Source organism: Pyrus communis, chromosome 10, assembly GCF_963583255.1.
Source record: "Pyrus communis chromosome 10, drPyrComm1.1, whole genome shotgun sequence".
In the NCBI taxonomy this organism is placed as follows: Eukaryota; Viridiplantae; Streptophyta; class Magnoliopsida; order Rosales; family Rosaceae; genus Pyrus; species Pyrus communis.
In genome coordinates, this window is record NC_084812.1 from 14,282,118 (window position 1) to 14,300,009 (window position 17,892).

At 39.6% G+C, this 17,892-nt stretch overlaps 2 protein-coding genes across 3 annotated transcripts; one reads left to right on the forward strand and one right to left on the reverse strand.

The window, feature by feature from the left end:
• Positions 1-2,283: 2,283 nt before the first annotated feature.
• On the reverse strand, positions 2,284-2,982 carry LOC137747904 (uncharacterized). Its single transcript, XM_068488032.1, has 2 exons — positions 2,628-2,982; positions 2,284-2,477 (listed from the first exon to the last, which is right to left on the reverse strand). The coding sequence occupies exons 1-2, from the start codon at positions 2,980-2,982 to the stop codon at positions 2,284-2,286; spliced, it is 549 nt and encodes a 182-aa protein (XP_068344133.1).
• An 8,570-nt stretch (positions 2,983-11,552) lies between these two features.
• Positions 11,553-17,687, forward strand: LOC137747451 (uncharacterized). 2 transcript variants are annotated; one of them, XM_068487559.1, is made up of 13 exons: positions 11,553-11,920; positions 12,148-12,317; positions 12,398-12,501; positions 12,718-12,798; positions 12,961-13,064; positions 13,157-13,243; positions 14,196-14,398; positions 14,978-15,179; positions 15,263-15,313; positions 15,413-15,511; positions 15,616-15,675; positions 15,825-15,949; positions 16,280-17,687. In XM_068487559.1, exons 1-13 carry the CDS (start codon positions 11,705-11,707, stop codon positions 17,484-17,486), a joined length of 2,709 nt encoding a protein of 902 aa, XP_068343660.1. In that variant the 5' UTR covers positions 11,553-11,704; the 3' UTR covers positions 17,487-17,687. The 2 variants fall into 2 exon arrangements, with proteins under 2 accessions (XP_068343660.1, XP_068343661.1); XM_068487560.1 differs by having other exon boundaries at positions 15,828-15,949.
• The last annotated feature ends 205 nt before the right edge of the window (positions 17,688-17,892 follow it).

Here is a 17,892-nt window from a genome sequence, read left to right on the forward strand (position 1 = left end):
AGAAGGGATGGCACGATGTCACTGGTGGGGGAATGTCTCGTAGCTCGGATCGTAAGCCTCTTTCCTACGTCCTGAGGGGGCACAAAACAAACATGAGTGGACCAAGTTGATATATAAGTAGTACAAACATAGTTATTCAACAACGTACTAACCCCCAAAGTTTATGAAAACTAATAGCATAATATGTAATAGGTTTCCGAAAACCCTAGTATGCCATAAAACCTTTCATAAAATATATATCATATCTAGTGTGCTAACTAGTGGTATCATAATTGCCTGAATGCTCTCCATCATGTGCCCATAGGCAGGACATAAGCCCGTAGGCAGAACATACGTCCCGTAGGCAGAACATACGCCCGTAAGCAGGACCGTCACGCGCCCATAGGCAGAACTATCGTCTGTAAGCAGGACATACACCCGTAGGTAAAACATACACATACACCCGTAGGTAGAACATACGCCCGTAGGCAGGACATATGCCCATAGGCAGAACATACACTCGTAGGTAGAACATACGCCCGTAGGCAGGACATATGCTCGACAGAACATTGACCAGTAGATACGCGCAAAAACATTGAATATAATCTTTCTATCATAAGTACATATATCTCAAAACATCTTCATAGTATATAGTCATCCATCATATATACTACAAAGAGTGTAAAAACATGTTCATAAATAATATATAGTCATCTATCATATATACTACAAAGAACATAAATTTGATAAAATATGGTATTCCAAAATATTCTTAGTAAAACATGATGATCATAAAGTGTAAATCTAATTTACTTATAAAATGTAACTAATAAATCATGCTTTTCATGTATGTATTTTTACTATTAAAATATGCATTTTAGAAGGGGTCCACTCACAAATACTTTGTCGTTGATGAGCCGTGCGAAATAGGAAGGATGAAATCTCTGCTAATAGTCACACCTAAGCACATAAAGAGTCCAATTAATAAAACTTAATCATAACGATTGAATTTTGGGAAACAGATGTCATAAACGGATTCAGGACATCGAAAAACATAAAGGGGGACCTTAAATATCCCCATGGGCCACCATGGGTCGTCGGAAAGTTAGCCAGAAAAGTCGCAGGCGCCAACATAGATGACGGCCTGTGTACTTCACGCACTGGTATTGGTGGCCCTTCATGCGTGCCCACGTATAGCCTAGGTTAGGGTTTTAACTAGGTTTGGGCCTGGGTTTTGGGCTTGGGTCCAAAGGGTTTGGGTCTAGGGTTTAATGGGCCAAAGGCCCGAGTTCTACACAGCCCAAGGGCCTAGGCTCAAAACGATTTGAGCTTAGGTTCTAACGGGTTTTGGGCTTGAAAGCCCGGCCCAAGTCACTAGGTTTGAGGATTTTATATAGGTTGGGTTTGGTTTCAACAGGCCGAAGGCCCTAGTTCTACACAGCTCAAAGTCCCAGTTCCTTTGGGTTTTTGGGTTAAAGGTTTTGAGTTTTGGGCTTGGGGAAATTGGGTTGGGCTGGCCCAATTTCAATTCATAGGTCATTGGACTCAACGAAGAAGAAGGCCGGTTTTTGGCTGGGGAACTATCGAGCTCCAATTCACAACGATCCCTAGCATGCAATATACCAAAATGAAGCTAGGGAGACAAAGATTCGAAATATATCCAATCTAGGCCCAAACGTGGTTGGAGTTGGCCGGAGAAACCTTGCAAACCTTTAGTATTCACCAGAAAGTTGAGAAATGCTTCCCTGAGTTATTTTCGCGCCTAAACCTTCACCAAAACCGTTTTCCATTCAATAAACAAGAAGTTTAGACTATGAGGGAAGAAGATCGAATGATGGTTTTGACTTACCTTCGTCGGAACAAGCTTATACCATGACTGCAATGATGTTGGGAAAGAGAGAGAAAAAGTTAGGTGCTTGGTCGAGGTTGGGGTTCATCGTCACTCCAACAGGTGGTGGTGATGGTGTGCATGTATCGTCGGATGGGTGAGAGAACAGAGAGAAATCTGTGAAAGAGGGAAAATAAGCTGAGAAAGAGAAAGAGAAAGTTGACTCAGGGGAGAAGAGAGAAGAAGAGAGAGGGAGATATGGGTGTGCCACGTGGCAAGCAAGCAGAGGAGGAGAGTTAGGAGGAAATCCCAAAAAGAAACTGGATTGGATAGTGGATAGGGGACAAAAGGATAATTTCATAATTTCCATTAAATGAAATTACAATTAGTTTATGGCGGGGTTTCACAATCTACCCCCTTAAAATAATTTCGTCCCCGAAAATGAAATTACAACCTCAAATAAATAAATACAGGTACTAGCTCCTCATCAGTTCCTCCGTTTCCCATGTTGTTTCCTCGACTGCATGGTTTCTCCACAACACTTTTACCAACGGGATGACTTTGTTCCTCAAAGTTTTATCCTGTCGGTCAATGATCGCCACTGGTTCCTCGACATAACTCGCATCCTGATTCATTTCTAATGGTTCCGGCTGAATGACGTGACAGGGATCTGATACATACTTCTGAAGCATGGAATCATAAAAGACGTTGTGAATCTGTGACAACTCTGGTGGTAACTCTAATCTATAAGCAACCCCACCAATTCTCTTCGTAATCTGGTAGGGGTTGATGTATCAAGGACTCAACTTTCCCCGCTTACCAAAACGAACAACACATTTCCAGGGCGATAACTTCAGAAAGACAAAGTCATCAATATCATACTCATAATCCCTGGAATGTCGGTCCGCAATACTTTTCTGTCGATCTTGTGCCGCTTTCAGATTCCTCTTAATCAACTGGATGTTAGTATTAGTGGTGTCAACAATTTCTAGTCCTACTAACACCCATTCATCGACCTTCGTCCAACATAACGGTGTCTGGCATGTTTTCCCATACATTGCCTTAAACGATGCCATGTCGTTACTAGAGTGGTAGCTATTGTTGTAGGCAAACTCGATCAGAGGCAAATAGCTATTCCAACTACTTTTCCACTGGAGAATAGACACTCTCAGCATGTCCTCCAAAGTCTAAATCGTTCTTTCAGATTGACCATCGGTCTGTGGATGATAGGCAGTGTTGTACAACAGCTGAGTATCCATGGCGACATTAAAAGCTCTAAAAAACCTGGAGGTGAATCTTGGATCTCTATCTGAAACAAGAGTGACAGCCACACCGTGAAGTTTAACGATATTGTTAGTGAATAATCATGTTAACCTTTCTAGTGTGTAGGTCTGTTGAACAAGTAAGAAGTGAGCAGTCTTGGTAAGTTGGTCTACAATCACCTATATACCATCAAACCTAGACCGCTTGCTCGGCAAACCATACACAAAATCCATGGTGATGGCTACCCACTTACATGCTAGTATATGGAGATTCTACATTAGCCCTTTAAGTCTTTGTCTGTTCACTTTCACCTGTTAGCAAATAATACATCTCTTGACATACTCTGCCATATCCTGTTTCATCCCATACCAGTAGTAGAACGGACGGATAGTGTGATACAATTTGATATTCCCCATATGCATGGCATATGCCGAAATGTGGGCTTCATAAAAAATTTCCTTCTTCACCACTTTATTGTCCTTAGGCACGAACAACCTATTTCTCATCACCAAGGCTCCATCTCTCCAGATTTTCAAATCTCACCTAGAACCATTATGCACCTATTCCTTTAGGTCTGTACACTGTTAGTCAAGCTCCTGAGCTTCCCGAACCAAATCTACCAACACATGCTTAATATGGAAGTGTGCTAACAATGCTCCCAGTGAATCTGGTGTCACTGCAATGCCAGTCTCTCGAAGAGAAAACAATAGTTAAACATGGATAGTTCGAAGAGAGGCAAACTGTCCATAGGATTTTCGGCTAAGTGTGTTCGCTACGACATTTACTTGACCAGGATGATACTCAATAGTGCAGTCGTAGTCATTAATGAGTTCCATCCATCTTCTCTGCCTCAAATTTAGCTCTTTATGGGTGAAGACATACTTCAAACTCTTGTGATCTATGAAGATGCAACACTTCTCACTCTACAAGTAATGTCGCCAGATTTTTAGAGCAAAAACCATTGCTCTAAGTTCAAGATCATGAGTGGGGTAATTTTTCTCGTGAGTTCTGAGCTACCTGAAAGCATAAGCAATGACTTTCCCATGCTGCTTCAGAACATAACCTAAACCTGACAATGATGCATCACTGTAAATTTCAAACTCATCGCCATCATCCTGAAGAGCAAGGACGGGGGCGTGAGTAAGACGATGCTTAAGCTCCTGAAAACTCCATTCATAATTCTTATCCCACTCAAATTTGAACCCCTTATGGGTTAACTTAGTTTGAGGTAGGGCGATTGCTAAGAAATCCTGCACAAAATGTCGATAATAATCAGCCAGTCTCAAAAAACTCCTCACTTCAGTAAAGTTCCTCGGCTGTTCCCACATAGACATTGCAAAAATCTTCTGAGGGTCCACATTAATTCCCTCAACGGAGACCACATGCCCGAGGAAACTGATCTAGTGTAGCTAAAACTGACACTTACTAAACTTTGCATACAGCTAATGTTTTCTCAACCTCTCAAACACCAACTTCAAATGCTTCATGTGCTCGGCATTACTTTTGGAGTAGATCAGGATGTCATCAATGAACACAATCACAAATTGATCAAGATACGGTCTGAAGACTCTGTTCATCAAATCCATGAAAATTGTGGGTGCATTCGTCAACCCAAAAGGCATGACACGGAGCTCATAGTGTCCATACTTAGTGCCGAAGATAGTCTTCGGTACATATTCGTTCTGGATCAGTAGCTGGTGATAACCCGAACAAGGGTCGATCTTAGAGAACGTTTGAGCACCCCTCAGTTGGTCAAACATATCATCAATCCAAGGCAGGGGATAACAATTCTTCAGCGTCATCCGATTCAGTTGCCTGTAGTCGATGCAAAGTCTTATCAACCCATCATTTTTCTTGACAAACAGTACAAGAGCGCCCCAAGGAGATGTGCTGGGCTGGATGTAACCTTTATCCATGAGCACTTTAAGTTGAATATTTAATTCCCTCAACTGAGCTGGTGCCATTCGGTATGGTGCCAAGGAAATGGGGTTGGTACCTGGAAGTAAATCAATGGTGAATTCGATTTCCCTCGCAAGTGGTAACCCTGAAAATCCTTGGGAAATACATCGATGAATTCATTCACCACTGGCACATTTCCAGCACACAACCCTTCTGTAATAACTTAGTCGTCTAGATGGTAGAAATGATACTATTTGGGAGGATTCGTCGCTCACCCTGAAATGTGATTGTTGGTCGTCCAGGCCTATTAAAGGTCATAAATTTCTCCCTACATCCAACATAAGCATTTTGCCTAGACAACTAATCCATTCCCAAGATGACATCGAACTCCACAAGTTTGAAGGGAATCAAATTGGCCTCTAAGATTTCCCTTTCGACAATGACTAGGCAATCCTTATACTCCCACTGTGCACAAAATAGATCTCCAGTGGCCATTGAATAAACATATCAAATTCGAGCGATGTAGGTTGCGGGTTTACAACCCGTGCAAATGGTGAGGATATAAGAGAATAAGTGGCACCTAAATCAATTAGAACACGAGCCCAGTTACCATAAATAATTAACGTACCAATAATGACTTTGGGGTATTATTCCGCCTCCTGCTGATTCATGGCGTTGATACGCCTATGGACCTAACGTCTTGAACCACTGTTACGGCCGCCTCGAGTCCTAGAACCTTGGCTGTTGTAGCCTGCTCGGTTCCCCTGAGTACGACTACCTGAAGCTGCTCCAGAAAATTTTTGCTACCTCATAGTAAGGACCTGAGTACTCTGGTTGTTACTGCCATCATAACTTTGAGTAGTCAAATAATTACCCTCACCGTAACTCGAAGTACTCAGGTTATTTCTCCCACCGTAACCTATGTGTCCAAAGCTGCCACACTTGTAATACTTGATCGAATTAAAGTGGCTGAAAGATCGCTTCGCCGACTTACTGCTTGAGCCCTCAATGGATGATCTTGAACCTTGACCTGTCATTTGAATAACCCAGAGTGTCTAGGACAGAAGGAATTAGAAGGTAAAAGGCTCCCTCATACTTCGGGATCAAAATCCACGACCCTGCTGATTTTAGTTCCAAGTCTGGTTCTAGTTCCGAGGCTGATTCTGGCTCCGAGATTGATTCTGATTAAGTATGTTCCACCTCATCTGTTCGATTCTCAAAGGACCTCAATCATCTCCTCTTATGAAGCATGCCTCTATGGTGACAGAAGCTCGCAAAAGTCATGGGTCATAGCAATCTGCAACTGAATCATCATTTTTCGCTGGTTCCTATAAGTTCCCTTATAGTGTCTCGACAGGAGCCGAAAAGTCTATCAAACTCGGTAATACTCGATTGCCCTGGCGAAACTTTAGGAACTCCAGTCTCTTTTTCAATTGATAACCAAGGCTAAAAAAGTGTGCATTAAAGAGTCTCTAGAACGTAGCCCAAGTCATCATAGAGTTACGGAGGTGAAAGCCCGTCACTAACTTCCACCAATATCTCACATTCCCCTGAAGGAAGTAACCAGTGTTATTCGCCTATTCAGATGCTGGGCATCTCATATTCTTTAGGGTGTCTTCCATATTTTCTAACTAATTCTCAGCCTCCTCACAGACTTCAACTACATTAATTTTCGTAACACCGTGGCTACAAGCAATCTCCATATATGTACGATTTGGCCTGCTACCACCAGCAAAAGCATTTCATAGAGCGGAGGTCATCTGTTGAATTCCTCCCATTAGACCAAAACGAGGTCGTCGAGGTACATTCCTACCAGTAGGATCAATGATTCTGATAAGAGGCAAACAAGATTTAGAAGGACGAAAGATTATGATTAGTAAATGGAAGAATGGAGCCCTAAGTATACTCTGATACCAATTTGACATGCCCCGATCCTGATGTCAGGGGAACATCGGGATGCCCACGTGTTGGCCGACACCCTAGGGTGACGCAAGCCATTTGATGAATGCATATGCTAAGAACATGTGAAACATGCATACAAATTTCACGCGAACTACGCAATGTAATATTCCAACATAATCCTTATAAAATAATATAATAATATTCAACTGCCAATAATGATAATCATAGTGATAATGCATGACATGTTCAAAGCATACATCTAATTCAGAATACAAGCGAAATGGGCTATTACAATGATGTTAAAGCAGAAGGGATGACATCAAGTCACTGGTAAGGGAATGCCTTGTAGCTTGGATCGTAAGCCTCGTTCCTATGTCCTGCGGGGTCACAAAACAAACATGAGTAGACCAAGTTGATATATAAGTGGTACAAATATAGTTATTTAACAACGTACTAACCCCCAAAGTTTATGAAAACTAATAGCATAATATGTAATAGGTTTCCGAAAACCCTAGTATGCCATAAAACCTTTCATAAAATATATATCATATCTAGTGTGCTAACTAGTGGTATCATAATTGCCTGAATGCTCTCCATCACGTGCCTGTAGGCAGGATATACGCCCGTAGGCAGAACAGTGACCACTAGATACGCACAAAAACATTGAATATAATCTTTCCAACATAAGTACATATATCTCAAAACATCTTCATAGTATATAGTCATCCATCATATATACTACAAAGAGTGTAAAAACATGTTCATAAATAGTATATAGTCATCCATCATATATTTTACAAAGAACAGAAATTCGATAAAGTATGGTATTCCAAAATATTCTCAGTAAAGCATGATAATCATAAAGTGTAAATCTAATTTACTCATAAAACATAACCATTAAATCATGCTTTTCATGTTTACATTTCTACTATTAAAATATGCATTTTAGAAGGGGTCCACTCACAAATACTCCGTCGTTAATGAGCCGTGCGAAATAAGAATGATAAAATTATCGCTAATAGTCGCACTTAAACACATAAAGAGTCTAATTAATAAAACTCTATCATAACGATTGAATTTCAGGAAATGGAAGTCATAAATGGATTTAGGATGTCGAAAAACATAAAGGGGGACCTCGGGTACCCCCACGCGCCGTCGTGGGTCGCCAAAAAGTTGGCCGAAAAAGTCTCTGGCATCGCCATGGACAGCGGCATGTGTGCTCCACACGCTAGCACCGGTGGCCCTTCACACGCATCCACGCACAACCTGGGTTTGGGCTAAGGGTTTAATGGGCCAAAGCCCCTAGTTTTACAAGGCCCAAAGGCCTAGGTTCAAAAAGATTTGGGCTTAGGTTCTAATGGGCTTTGGGCTTGAAAGCCCGGCCTAAGTCTCTAGGTTTGAGGATTTGAAATGGGTTGGATTTGGCTTCAAAGGGCCGAAGACCCTTATTCTACACGGCCCAAAGGCTCGATTCTTTTGGGTTTTTGGGTTAAAGGTTTTAAGTTTTGGGCTTGGGCTAGCCCAATTTCAATTCGTGGGTTGTCGGACCCAACGAAGGAGAATGCCGGATTCTGTCCGGGGAACGGTCGAGTTCCGATCGAGCTCCAATTCACAACTATCCCTAGCATGCAATATTCCAAAATGAAGCTAGGGAGACAAGGATTCGAAATATACCTAATCTAGGCCCAAATGTGGCTAGAGTTGGCCAAAGAAACCCTACAAACCTTCGGTCTTCGTCGGAAAGTTGAGAAATGCTTCCCCAAGTTGTTTTCGTGCCTAAACCTTCACCAAAACCGTTTTCCATTCAATAACCAAGAAGTCTAGACTACGAGGGAAAGAGATCAAATGATGGTTTCAACTTACCTTCGTCAGAACAAACTTGTACCGTGACTGCAATGATGTCGGTAAAGAGAGAGAAAGAGTTGGGTGCTTGGTCGAGGTTGGGGGTCATCGTCATTGCCAACAGGTGGTGGTGATGGTGTGCATGTGTCGTGAGAGGGGTGAAAGAATGGAGAGAGAGAGATCTGTGAGAGAGGGAGATATGAGATGGGTGTGCCACGTGGCAGGCAAGGAGATGAAAAGAGTTATGAGGAAATCCCAAAAAGAAACCGGATCAGGTAGTGGATAGGGGACAAAAAGGTAATTTCATAATTCCCGTTAAATGAAATTACAATTAGTTTAGGGTGGGGTTTCACAGTTTCCTCTTTCTCATGTAAATGAGATATCTTAGGTTTGGTTTTCGGCAAAGGCAAATTTGAAACACATTATTGCTAGCTCATTGTGAGGCTAAGCCTATTCCCTTCCCTTTGGTGTGAATAATATTGTTTCTTAAAAAAAAAAAATTGATTAAATTTTTTTTTCTATGATTTTAGAAATAAAATTTTATCTTATTTGAAGTTTATTTCTTCTTGTTTCTTTTTGTCAATTACATGTTCTGTTTTTTGGCATTCCGCTTTTTACTCCTGTTATTAATACATTTATTATTCTATCTTTATGGTGATTTCAGATTTTTTTTTTATTGTTTATTATAATATTGTTTTAATAAATTAACTAGCATATGGGTGCACACCAAGTGTGTGAGAAATTTTTTTATTTTTTGAAATAGAAGGAGACAGAGGAAGAGAGTGATAGAGAATGTGGGATTGGAAGTTTATTTTTTATTTTTTTTAATTAGATATATGTTAGGATTACATGTATGTGAGGCTTTGAAAAAAAAATAGCAAAATTTGGTTGTGTGAAATTACATTTCTGCCACATATTTCTTACTTATGTTCTGTTTTAATTAGAGGGTTAAACTGGTAATTTCATAGTGTTTTGGTTGACAATGAGTGTTTTATTAATTAGTAGAGATTAGACTGTTTAAAAACCACTTGTCAAGTATATAAGCATAATGTAAGTACATTTGATTGTATGTTCGTTTGCTTATATCGGTACGTTTGGTTATATATAACATGAGTACATTTGAAGGTTTGATACATTTTAAATTTTTGGTACATTTGAAGGTTTGATACATTTGAAATTTAAAAGTATCAAAAGTTGGTACGTTCGTTTTCAAACGAATCATAAGTTTTAGTTATTTTTTTTTTATTAATAATGAGGAATTAATTAATTTTTATAAAAAGGCCATTAGGAAATTGGGGAAATTAACTTTTCTAGATTGTAGGCAATTAGTTGCAAGGTGAAGATTCTTTTATACTAATATAACATGTAATTTAGCAAGTGGGCTTTTACCACAATGATGGAAATGAGTTAAGCCCTTGCATGATGGCGTGAGACCCAACCCCGTCGGTGACTAATCTAACAAAATAGAAAAAAATTGATGTGGAAATTGGTCAAAGCCTCTTAATCAAATCTTAAAAAGGAACTAATGTTTAATCTAAAAATGTAGAATTCACAGGCAAGGTTTTTATCTTATTAGGTTGGAACGCTCTTCTTTTATTCATCCAAGTTGAAATTCTCAACAAGATTTTTATTGAGACCATTATTAGCCCTAAAAATGTAGAATTCGCAGGCAAGGTTTTTATCTTGTTAGGTGTGGAACGCTCTTTTTTTCTTCATCCAAGTTGAAATTCCAAACAAGATTTTTATCGAGACCATTATTAGCCCTAAAAATGTAGAATTCGCAAGCAAGATTTTTATCTTGTTAGGTGTGGAACGCTCTTTTTTTGTTCATCCAAGTTGAAATTCCAAACAAGATTTTTATTGAGACCATTATTAGCCCTAAAAATGTAGAATTTGCAGGCAAGGTTTTCATCTTGTTAGGTGTGGAACGCTCTTTTTTTCTTCATCCAAGTTGAAATTCCAAACAAGATTTTTATCGAGACCATTATTAGCCCTAAAAACGTAGAATTCACATGCAAGGTTTTTATCTTGTTAGGTGCGGAACGCCTTTTTTTTTTTTCCTTCATCCAAGTTAAAATCTCCAACAAGATTTTTATTGAGACCATCATTAGCATCCTATCCTCATTGTTTGTACATATTCCTTCTTCTTTAATGAATGTTGCACTTAATCTCAAAAATTGTAAAATTCACAGTTTGAAACACTTCTAGAATAATAAGTTGGTTGACACAAAATATTTTACAAAATTAGTTTTCAATTTTCATACAATATTACATTAAAAGGCAGTAAATAATTGATATTAAACTCATTATTTACAATATTTTAACTATTTTGTATGAAAACAAATAAATTGGTTAGTAAACGATTAATTAATAATTTGTGGGCCGTATGATTACAAAATTTATGTACTTAATGTACGAGAAATGCTATAAGAGACTCTGTCACCTCACAATTTAACGTCAATTTTTATGTCAACTTATAAAATATTATGTAAAGAACATAAGGTGAGAGAGAATTTATAGAGAGTACTACTTTTAAGAAAATCTGGTTATCATTTCTCCTTAATATACTACGTGAGTTCAATATAAGAAAAAAAAAAACTAAACAGACTTTCTCAAAAATTGAAATCTCTAGGGACTCTCTTTCACCTCATTTTTTTGACACAATTCTGTGACAACATTATAAAATATTACGTATAAAAAATAAAATGACAAAGAGTCTATAAAAAGTCGATACTCTCATCGTATAAACTATGTGTGCGAGTGTGACAGTAAATTTGTATTATCCATTGGCTTCCTCAACACTCTATTAAATCTCAACCGTAATTGGCAAACCATTTGCATTTTGCACTGAGAAGACCCAAATCCCCAAGTCCCAAACTTTACAAACTTCCCAACTCACTCTCTCCACTCCACCCTCCAATCTCCCCTTCTTCCCCCAAATTTGTTCATAATTACTTAATTAGGGTTTCCAAAAACCTCCTGCGTCCTTCAATGTCTGCCGTAGGCGAAAGCGAGGTCTCCTCCAAACCCACTCCAGTCAAACCCAATGTCGCTGCGGTCACCACACCTCCACAAGCCTCCCAGTGCACCCGCCAGTTCATCACCTCAGTCGCCTCCAAGATCGCCTCCCAGCCCCTCCAGAATTACGACCCTGGCGTCTGGGGTGTCCTCACCGCCATTTCCACCCAGGCCCGCAAACGCAACCAGGTACCCTGCATTTCGTTCCCCTCTCTCTGGGCATTGTTATTTTTGTTGAATCTGTTTCGTTGTGGGCTCAAAACATGAACTTTGTACAACTTATTAGGTTTAATTGATTGCTGATCAAATAATTGAACTTATTGAGGCTGTTCTGGTTCTTTATTTTACGCTGTTTTGATGTAGTCTTTATTTTTTTATTTTTTTGTTAAAAACATGAATCAAATTTTTTATTGCAGGGCATAAACATCCTGTTCACTGCGGATGAGCATTGGATTGGCCGAACCGTGGACGATGTACGTTTCCAGATTGATTCGACTGCGGTTAGTGGAAGGCATTGCAAGATATACAGGAAGAGGGCTGCTAATGAAGATACGAAACATACATCCGTATGCTTGAAGGACATGAGGTTTATTATTGTTATGCGTTGAGATTTTTCAGTTTCGCAGTCAACTTATAAAATGAATGATTGAATTGAGATTTTTGCAGCACAAATGGGACTTATCTCAACTGGATGAAGTTGACGAAAGTTGGTGCTGAAGCTGAAGTACGTCATGGAGATATTATATCACCTTCAGCACCTCCTCAGCATGGTAATACTACAGTGGCCAATAACCATCTTGTAGTCTAAGCGGCACTTATGCGACTAACACCCTGTTTATTATTTATAGGCTTCTAAAGTAGAATTTGAGGAGTTGTTAATTCTTAGTATTTGTATAGAGATATTGTTCATGTTTTATAGTTTGTAAGAAGCCCCATAGTCTCTACGGCAGAATGTTATTGACCTTTTAATCTGTCTATAATTACAGATCTTGCATATGCATTCGTATACAGAGATGTTTCACTGTCCAGTCCCAGTACAGATGGTGCATTTGCAAAAAGAAAAGCAGGTATATTCATGAGCAAAATACCACTATAATAATTATTTTTACTCAGGTCATAATAGATTCATAGATCTGATGGTCTTCATGGTTGTGAATGTGGCTCATTTGGACTAGTTAATATTACTTGTTCTCATTATTTTATTGACGTATTTTCTCTTTTTAGTACAGAGGATTTTGTCACTGATAATAAGAGAGTTAAAGGGATTGGCATTGGTTCTTCTGATGGTCCTATATCTCTTGATGATTTTCGAAGTCTTCAACGGTCAAACACGGTACCTTATTGATGATATTACAGTATTGATTGTAGAACTGTTGTGAATGATGATGGAAAGTCAAAATAATTAACTTCCTTTTGAAACTTCAGGAATTGAGGAAGCAATTGGAAAACCAAGTCGTTACAATTGATACATTGCGCAATGAGACTCGTCTAGCTGTTGAGTGTCATGAAAACGTATGCACCTGGTGACCTGTGACCTCTCTCTATCTCTCTCCCTCTTTTCCTTATCTCCTCTCTCTCTCTCTCTCTCTCTCTCTCTCTCCATCCTTTTCCATGAAACAACCATGCCTGTTTTTGAATCAATGTTTTAAAAGGTGAAGGCATAGGCGAGTTGTTCCATGGATAGCCCTGCCTAGGCGTGAGGCTTCGCCTCATGGGACCTAAAATAATATATATATACACACACTCAAATTAATCAACAATCAAACAAGCAACCAAACTACCAGCGACCAAATTGAAATTAGAATACTAAAAAACGTACTTAAATTCTGAAACAAATTCTGGTGGTGTGGATAATTTTGAAACAAATTGAGGTATGAGATTGGGCTAAAATTGAAATATGGGATTGGGGAGAATTTAGGGTTTGAGGAATAGGGAAATTGGGTGAATTTTGAAAGGTAGAATCGGGTATTGGATCAGGAAGAAGGGGGACCTGCTCTCTGCTGGGGTTTATAAAAAAAATAAATAAAAAGTAGACTTGGCCAAAATGAAGTCATTTTGGAAAAACCCTTCTTCGCACGGTCGTCTTCTTTGTGAAGACGCTGCTGCAACACAGAACTGGAGCCAGGTTTCCAGTAAATTTCAAATTTCAAGCAAGATTTTGGATTGCTGAAGGGTACTGGGAACACCCAGTCAAATGCCTCAGGCGTGCCTCGGCTACCTAGGTGCGACCTGTCGAAGCCTAGGCGAGTTTCTGCCTACTCCCAGAACACAGAGGCGAAATTGCTACCGCCCTGCCTTGAAGGCCCCCTAGGCATGCCTTGAGGCGCGTTTTTTAAAATACTGCTTTGAATACATTGAATTGGTATAAGTGAGTGCATGTTAGTGCAGGTTGACATTCACTGTGTTATTTCTTGACAAGGAAGGTACGTCAATCTACTGACAAGTGACATGTTTTGTCCTGCAGGAAAAGAAAGAACTGAGAGAATCGGTGGCAAGACCTTACCTTGATCAACTCAGTGAGTTGCAACGTGGTCTGGAGATTAAACAGAAGGAGCTGGCGGAAGCTAATAGAATATATGCAGAAACAAAGCATGCTATTGAAGACCTTAATGAAAGGCTCAGTGCTTCTGTGCAGTCATGTTCTGAAGCAAATGAAATAGTGAATAGGTAAGGCACTTATTATTTGGTCATGTGTTTACCTATTGAGTGTATATATTTTCTTTTCAATGGAGTCTCGTATTGTATTAGTATTAAGTAATAAGCAATATTGTTCGAGTAGCTGTCTCCCATGCTTTTCTGGCTAGCAGTTCAAGTAGCTTCCTCTTATAACTTTTACTTGATTCTGCGTCGTACACAAATCTAAAATTCCAAGCTTTCTGAGCCATGGGAAGAAAATGGATACTTTTGTTTGGGTGGCCAGCTTTTTCTGATAAGGGTGTTGTGGTTATTGGTAAAAGCACTGCAGGAACTTGGCATTCACAATACATTCAAATACTAAAATATACACTAACTTTGTTTCCTATACTTGCTATGGCTGTAGCTGGGATGGCTAATATATTTTCATGCTAAGATATATCTACTTATTAAATTATTGATATCATGCTTCATTGAGCATGTCTATGCTAGCCTGACTTGTTTTGTCAAGAACAGTGGTGACTGATTCTCTCCCCACCTTAGGGTGCAGAGGCTGAGAGAAAATTTAATTTATGTAGAAAGATATAGTGATAGTCTTATCCTTGTTTGTAGTCAGAAAGCATCTATAGCTGAACTCAAGGCACAGTTGGATGAAGAGCGTGCTCAGAGACGAGAAGAACGAGAAAAGGCTGCAGCAGATTTGAAAGCAGCAGTGCAGAAAGCTCAATCAGAGGCTGAAGAGGATTTAAAACGATTTTCTGATGATGCCACAAGACGACAAAGAGAGCAACAAGAAGTAATTAATAAGCTTCAGGTATGAATGCATTTATAACTTTCGTATATGATATAATGTTTTGATTGTGTTGAGGAATGATATATAGAGATTTGTGGTCTCAGGAATCAGAGAAAGAAACATGTTTGCTGGTGGAAACCTTGAGAACCAAATTGGTAATATTGGCACTACCTTTATATTTTTACATGCTGCATAATTAGATACGTTGATTGAATCATTGGAGGCCCTTGTATTGATTCCCTTGTGTTCTGCAGGAAGACACTAGGCAAAAGTTGGTAGTCTCTGACTATAAAGTTCGCCAGCTAGAAACCCAACTTTCCGAAGAGCAGTCAACCTCTGAAAGTCGAAAAATTGTAATTATGCTCTTTCATGCCTGCTTAATATTTTTGTAGTTATCTTCACCTGCATATAGCTGTTGAAGTTAAGTTCCTTACCATATTGGGGGATGTTTGCTTAGAGAGCTGAAGAACTTGAACATGAGATGAGAGGACTGAGGAAGGAGCTTGAGAGTGAAAAGGTAGACATGAAAATTTTTCTTTTGCCTTGTACAGTGTTGTAAGTGGTACAACACGCTAAATGTATCATCTTGAGGCAAGGCATAAATGTTTTTTTGTAGGCATTTATCTTGTTACTTTTTTAAGCTGACATATTTCTTGCTGTTGGTAGCAGGCAGCTCGAGAAGAAGCATGGGCTAAAGTTTCTGCACTTGAACTAGAGATAAATGCTGCTATGCGAGATCTTGATTTTGAGAGACGAAGGCTAAAGGCTGCCAGAGAAAGAATTATGCTTAGGTAAAGAAGTCTTTACCTGTAGGATTATAATGTAATTTCGTTGCATGGTAGCTTAGTTCTTGAGTAATCAATTTTTGCTTTTGTTTTTTAACCCTTTCTTCCCTGTTATGTCATTGCTGAGCACGTAAAACTCTTTGTGGATTAGCCCCCCAAAGTTTTCCAATTGTAAAATAATTATTGCCCTAGAATCAGTCAGTTCTTTTCAAATGACACAAATGGAGGTCCATTTTCTGTGTTTGTGTTGGGGAGGGGTGGGGTTGTTTACTTTTTTTTTTCAACGCTGAATTTTCTTGAAACATTATAAACTGTGAAGATATGCTTTTCATACAGGGAGACGCAACTAAGAGCATTTTATTCTACAACCGAGGAGATTTCTGTACTGTTTACTAAACAGCAGGAACAGTTGAAATCAATGCAGAAGACGCTGGAAGACGAGGAAAATTATGACAACACATCAGCAGATATTGACCTCAATGTGGTTATTGATGATGTAACTGTACCTGAAGGCAGAGGAAATGAAGCAATCAGATACCATAGTAACATTACTGCCAAGGCAGGGTCAGCTACAACATCCCAGAGGTCTTTCAGAAATCAAGTTGTAACTTCTAGTGATGAAGTTAGTGTGACCGAGAAACATGACTGTGATATCAGAAGCCAAGAAGGTCAACATACCGAAGAGGCAGAATTTACAAGTGCAGACCTTGGTGTCAAGGGTGCCTTTGGTTCTGAGATTGATGGTGTTGGCACAGCACCCATTATGGAGGGATACGGCATTGACACCGAGCATGTTCCTGAAACTGAAAGCCCTGGAATCAATGGCGAGCAGAATATTGATTTGAATAGAATTGTCACTTTAGAAGGGGATACAATGCAACTTGATGATGAAGCCAACGTACAAGAAAATGATGAGCAGGTTCCAATGATTTGTCAGGAGCGTCACTCACAATCAAATAGCCCCCATGACACTCTCAAAGGTGTGGAAGATACCGAAGCCTGTGGTACGATCAGGACAGCAGACCTTTTAGCTTCTGAAGTTATTGGTAGCTGGGCTTACAGCACAGCCCCTTCTGTGCATGGAGATAATGGCTCTCAAAGAAGCAGAGACAACAATGAGGAAGGTGCTGCTGCACCACACAACTCCACCGATCAGGTGGCCGAGAGCCAAAGTACTCCATCTTCTGATGCTGCTGCCAGAAGACGAAATCTTGAATGTCAAGCACCCAATTCCTCTTCACCCCGATTCCAAATTAGTAAACATGCCCTAAGTGAAATGATTGGGATTGTTGCTCCGGACTTAAAAGAACAGTTCGGTGGTATTGTAGATGATAGTTGTGATCACGCGAAAGAAAAACAAGGTTCTGCATCCGACTCAGATACTGAGAGCTGTTCAGACAATGAAGAAGATAACAGAACTGATGCCAAAAGCGGATCAATTTCAGATTCAGAAACCGAGGGCAGCGAACGGGGTGACGAAGGTAAAAAATCTGGTGATGCAATGGATGAAGATGATCAAGATACAGAAGATTCTCTTAGATAATAGGCGTGTATGGGAGCACAAGTACTCCACCTATCTGGTTCGGACTGGAATGACCTGTAACTACTCGAGACATATTGGGATTTTGCGTCTGTCCTTTTGTTTTCTTTATTCTTGCTCTTGTAGTTACGTTCACTGTTTATATATGTAGCTATGTGGCTTTCCTTTATACCAATTTCACAAAGAATTTTGTTTCTTGATTTGTTTTCCTTAAACTTGGGAGTTGATGTTCATCGAGGCTTTAGAGTCCCCTTCCCCAACTATGGACTGAAAATTGAACACTAGAGAGATTCAATCCACTTTCCCAGTCACATCCCCTCATGTGACGAGCACGTGTTCGCTTTTTCCCTGAGGAGTTAATGGATAGGAACTTCCCTATCTCGGTGTTAGCGTAGTACTGAGTGGTTCT

What these genes read in the sequence shown, in the direction of transcription:
- LOC137747904 (XM_068488032.1), bottom strand. Translation starts at nt 2,982, where the DNA reads ATGCTGAGAGTGTCTATTCTCCAGTGGAAAAGTAGTTGGAATAGCTAT. An exon ending in GAAATGTGTTGTTCGTTTTG is followed by an intron (nt 2,478 to 2,627) that starts GTAAGCGGGGAA and finishes AGTATGTATCAG; the next exon opens with ATCCCTGTCACGTCATTCAG.
- LOC137747451 (XM_068487559.1), top strand. Translation starts at nt 11,705, where the DNA reads ATGTCTGCCGTAGGCGAAAGCGAGGTCTCCTCCAAACCCACTCCAGTC. An exon ending in GCAAATGAAATAGTGAATAG is followed by an intron (nt 14,399 to 14,977) that starts GTAAGGCACTTA and finishes CCTTGTTTGTAG; the next exon opens with TCAGAAAGCATCTATAGCTG. An exon ending in AGAGAAAGAATTATGCTTAG is followed by an intron (nt 15,950 to 16,279) that starts GTAAAGAAGTCT and finishes CTTTTCATACAG; the next exon opens with GGAGACGCAACTAAGAGCAT.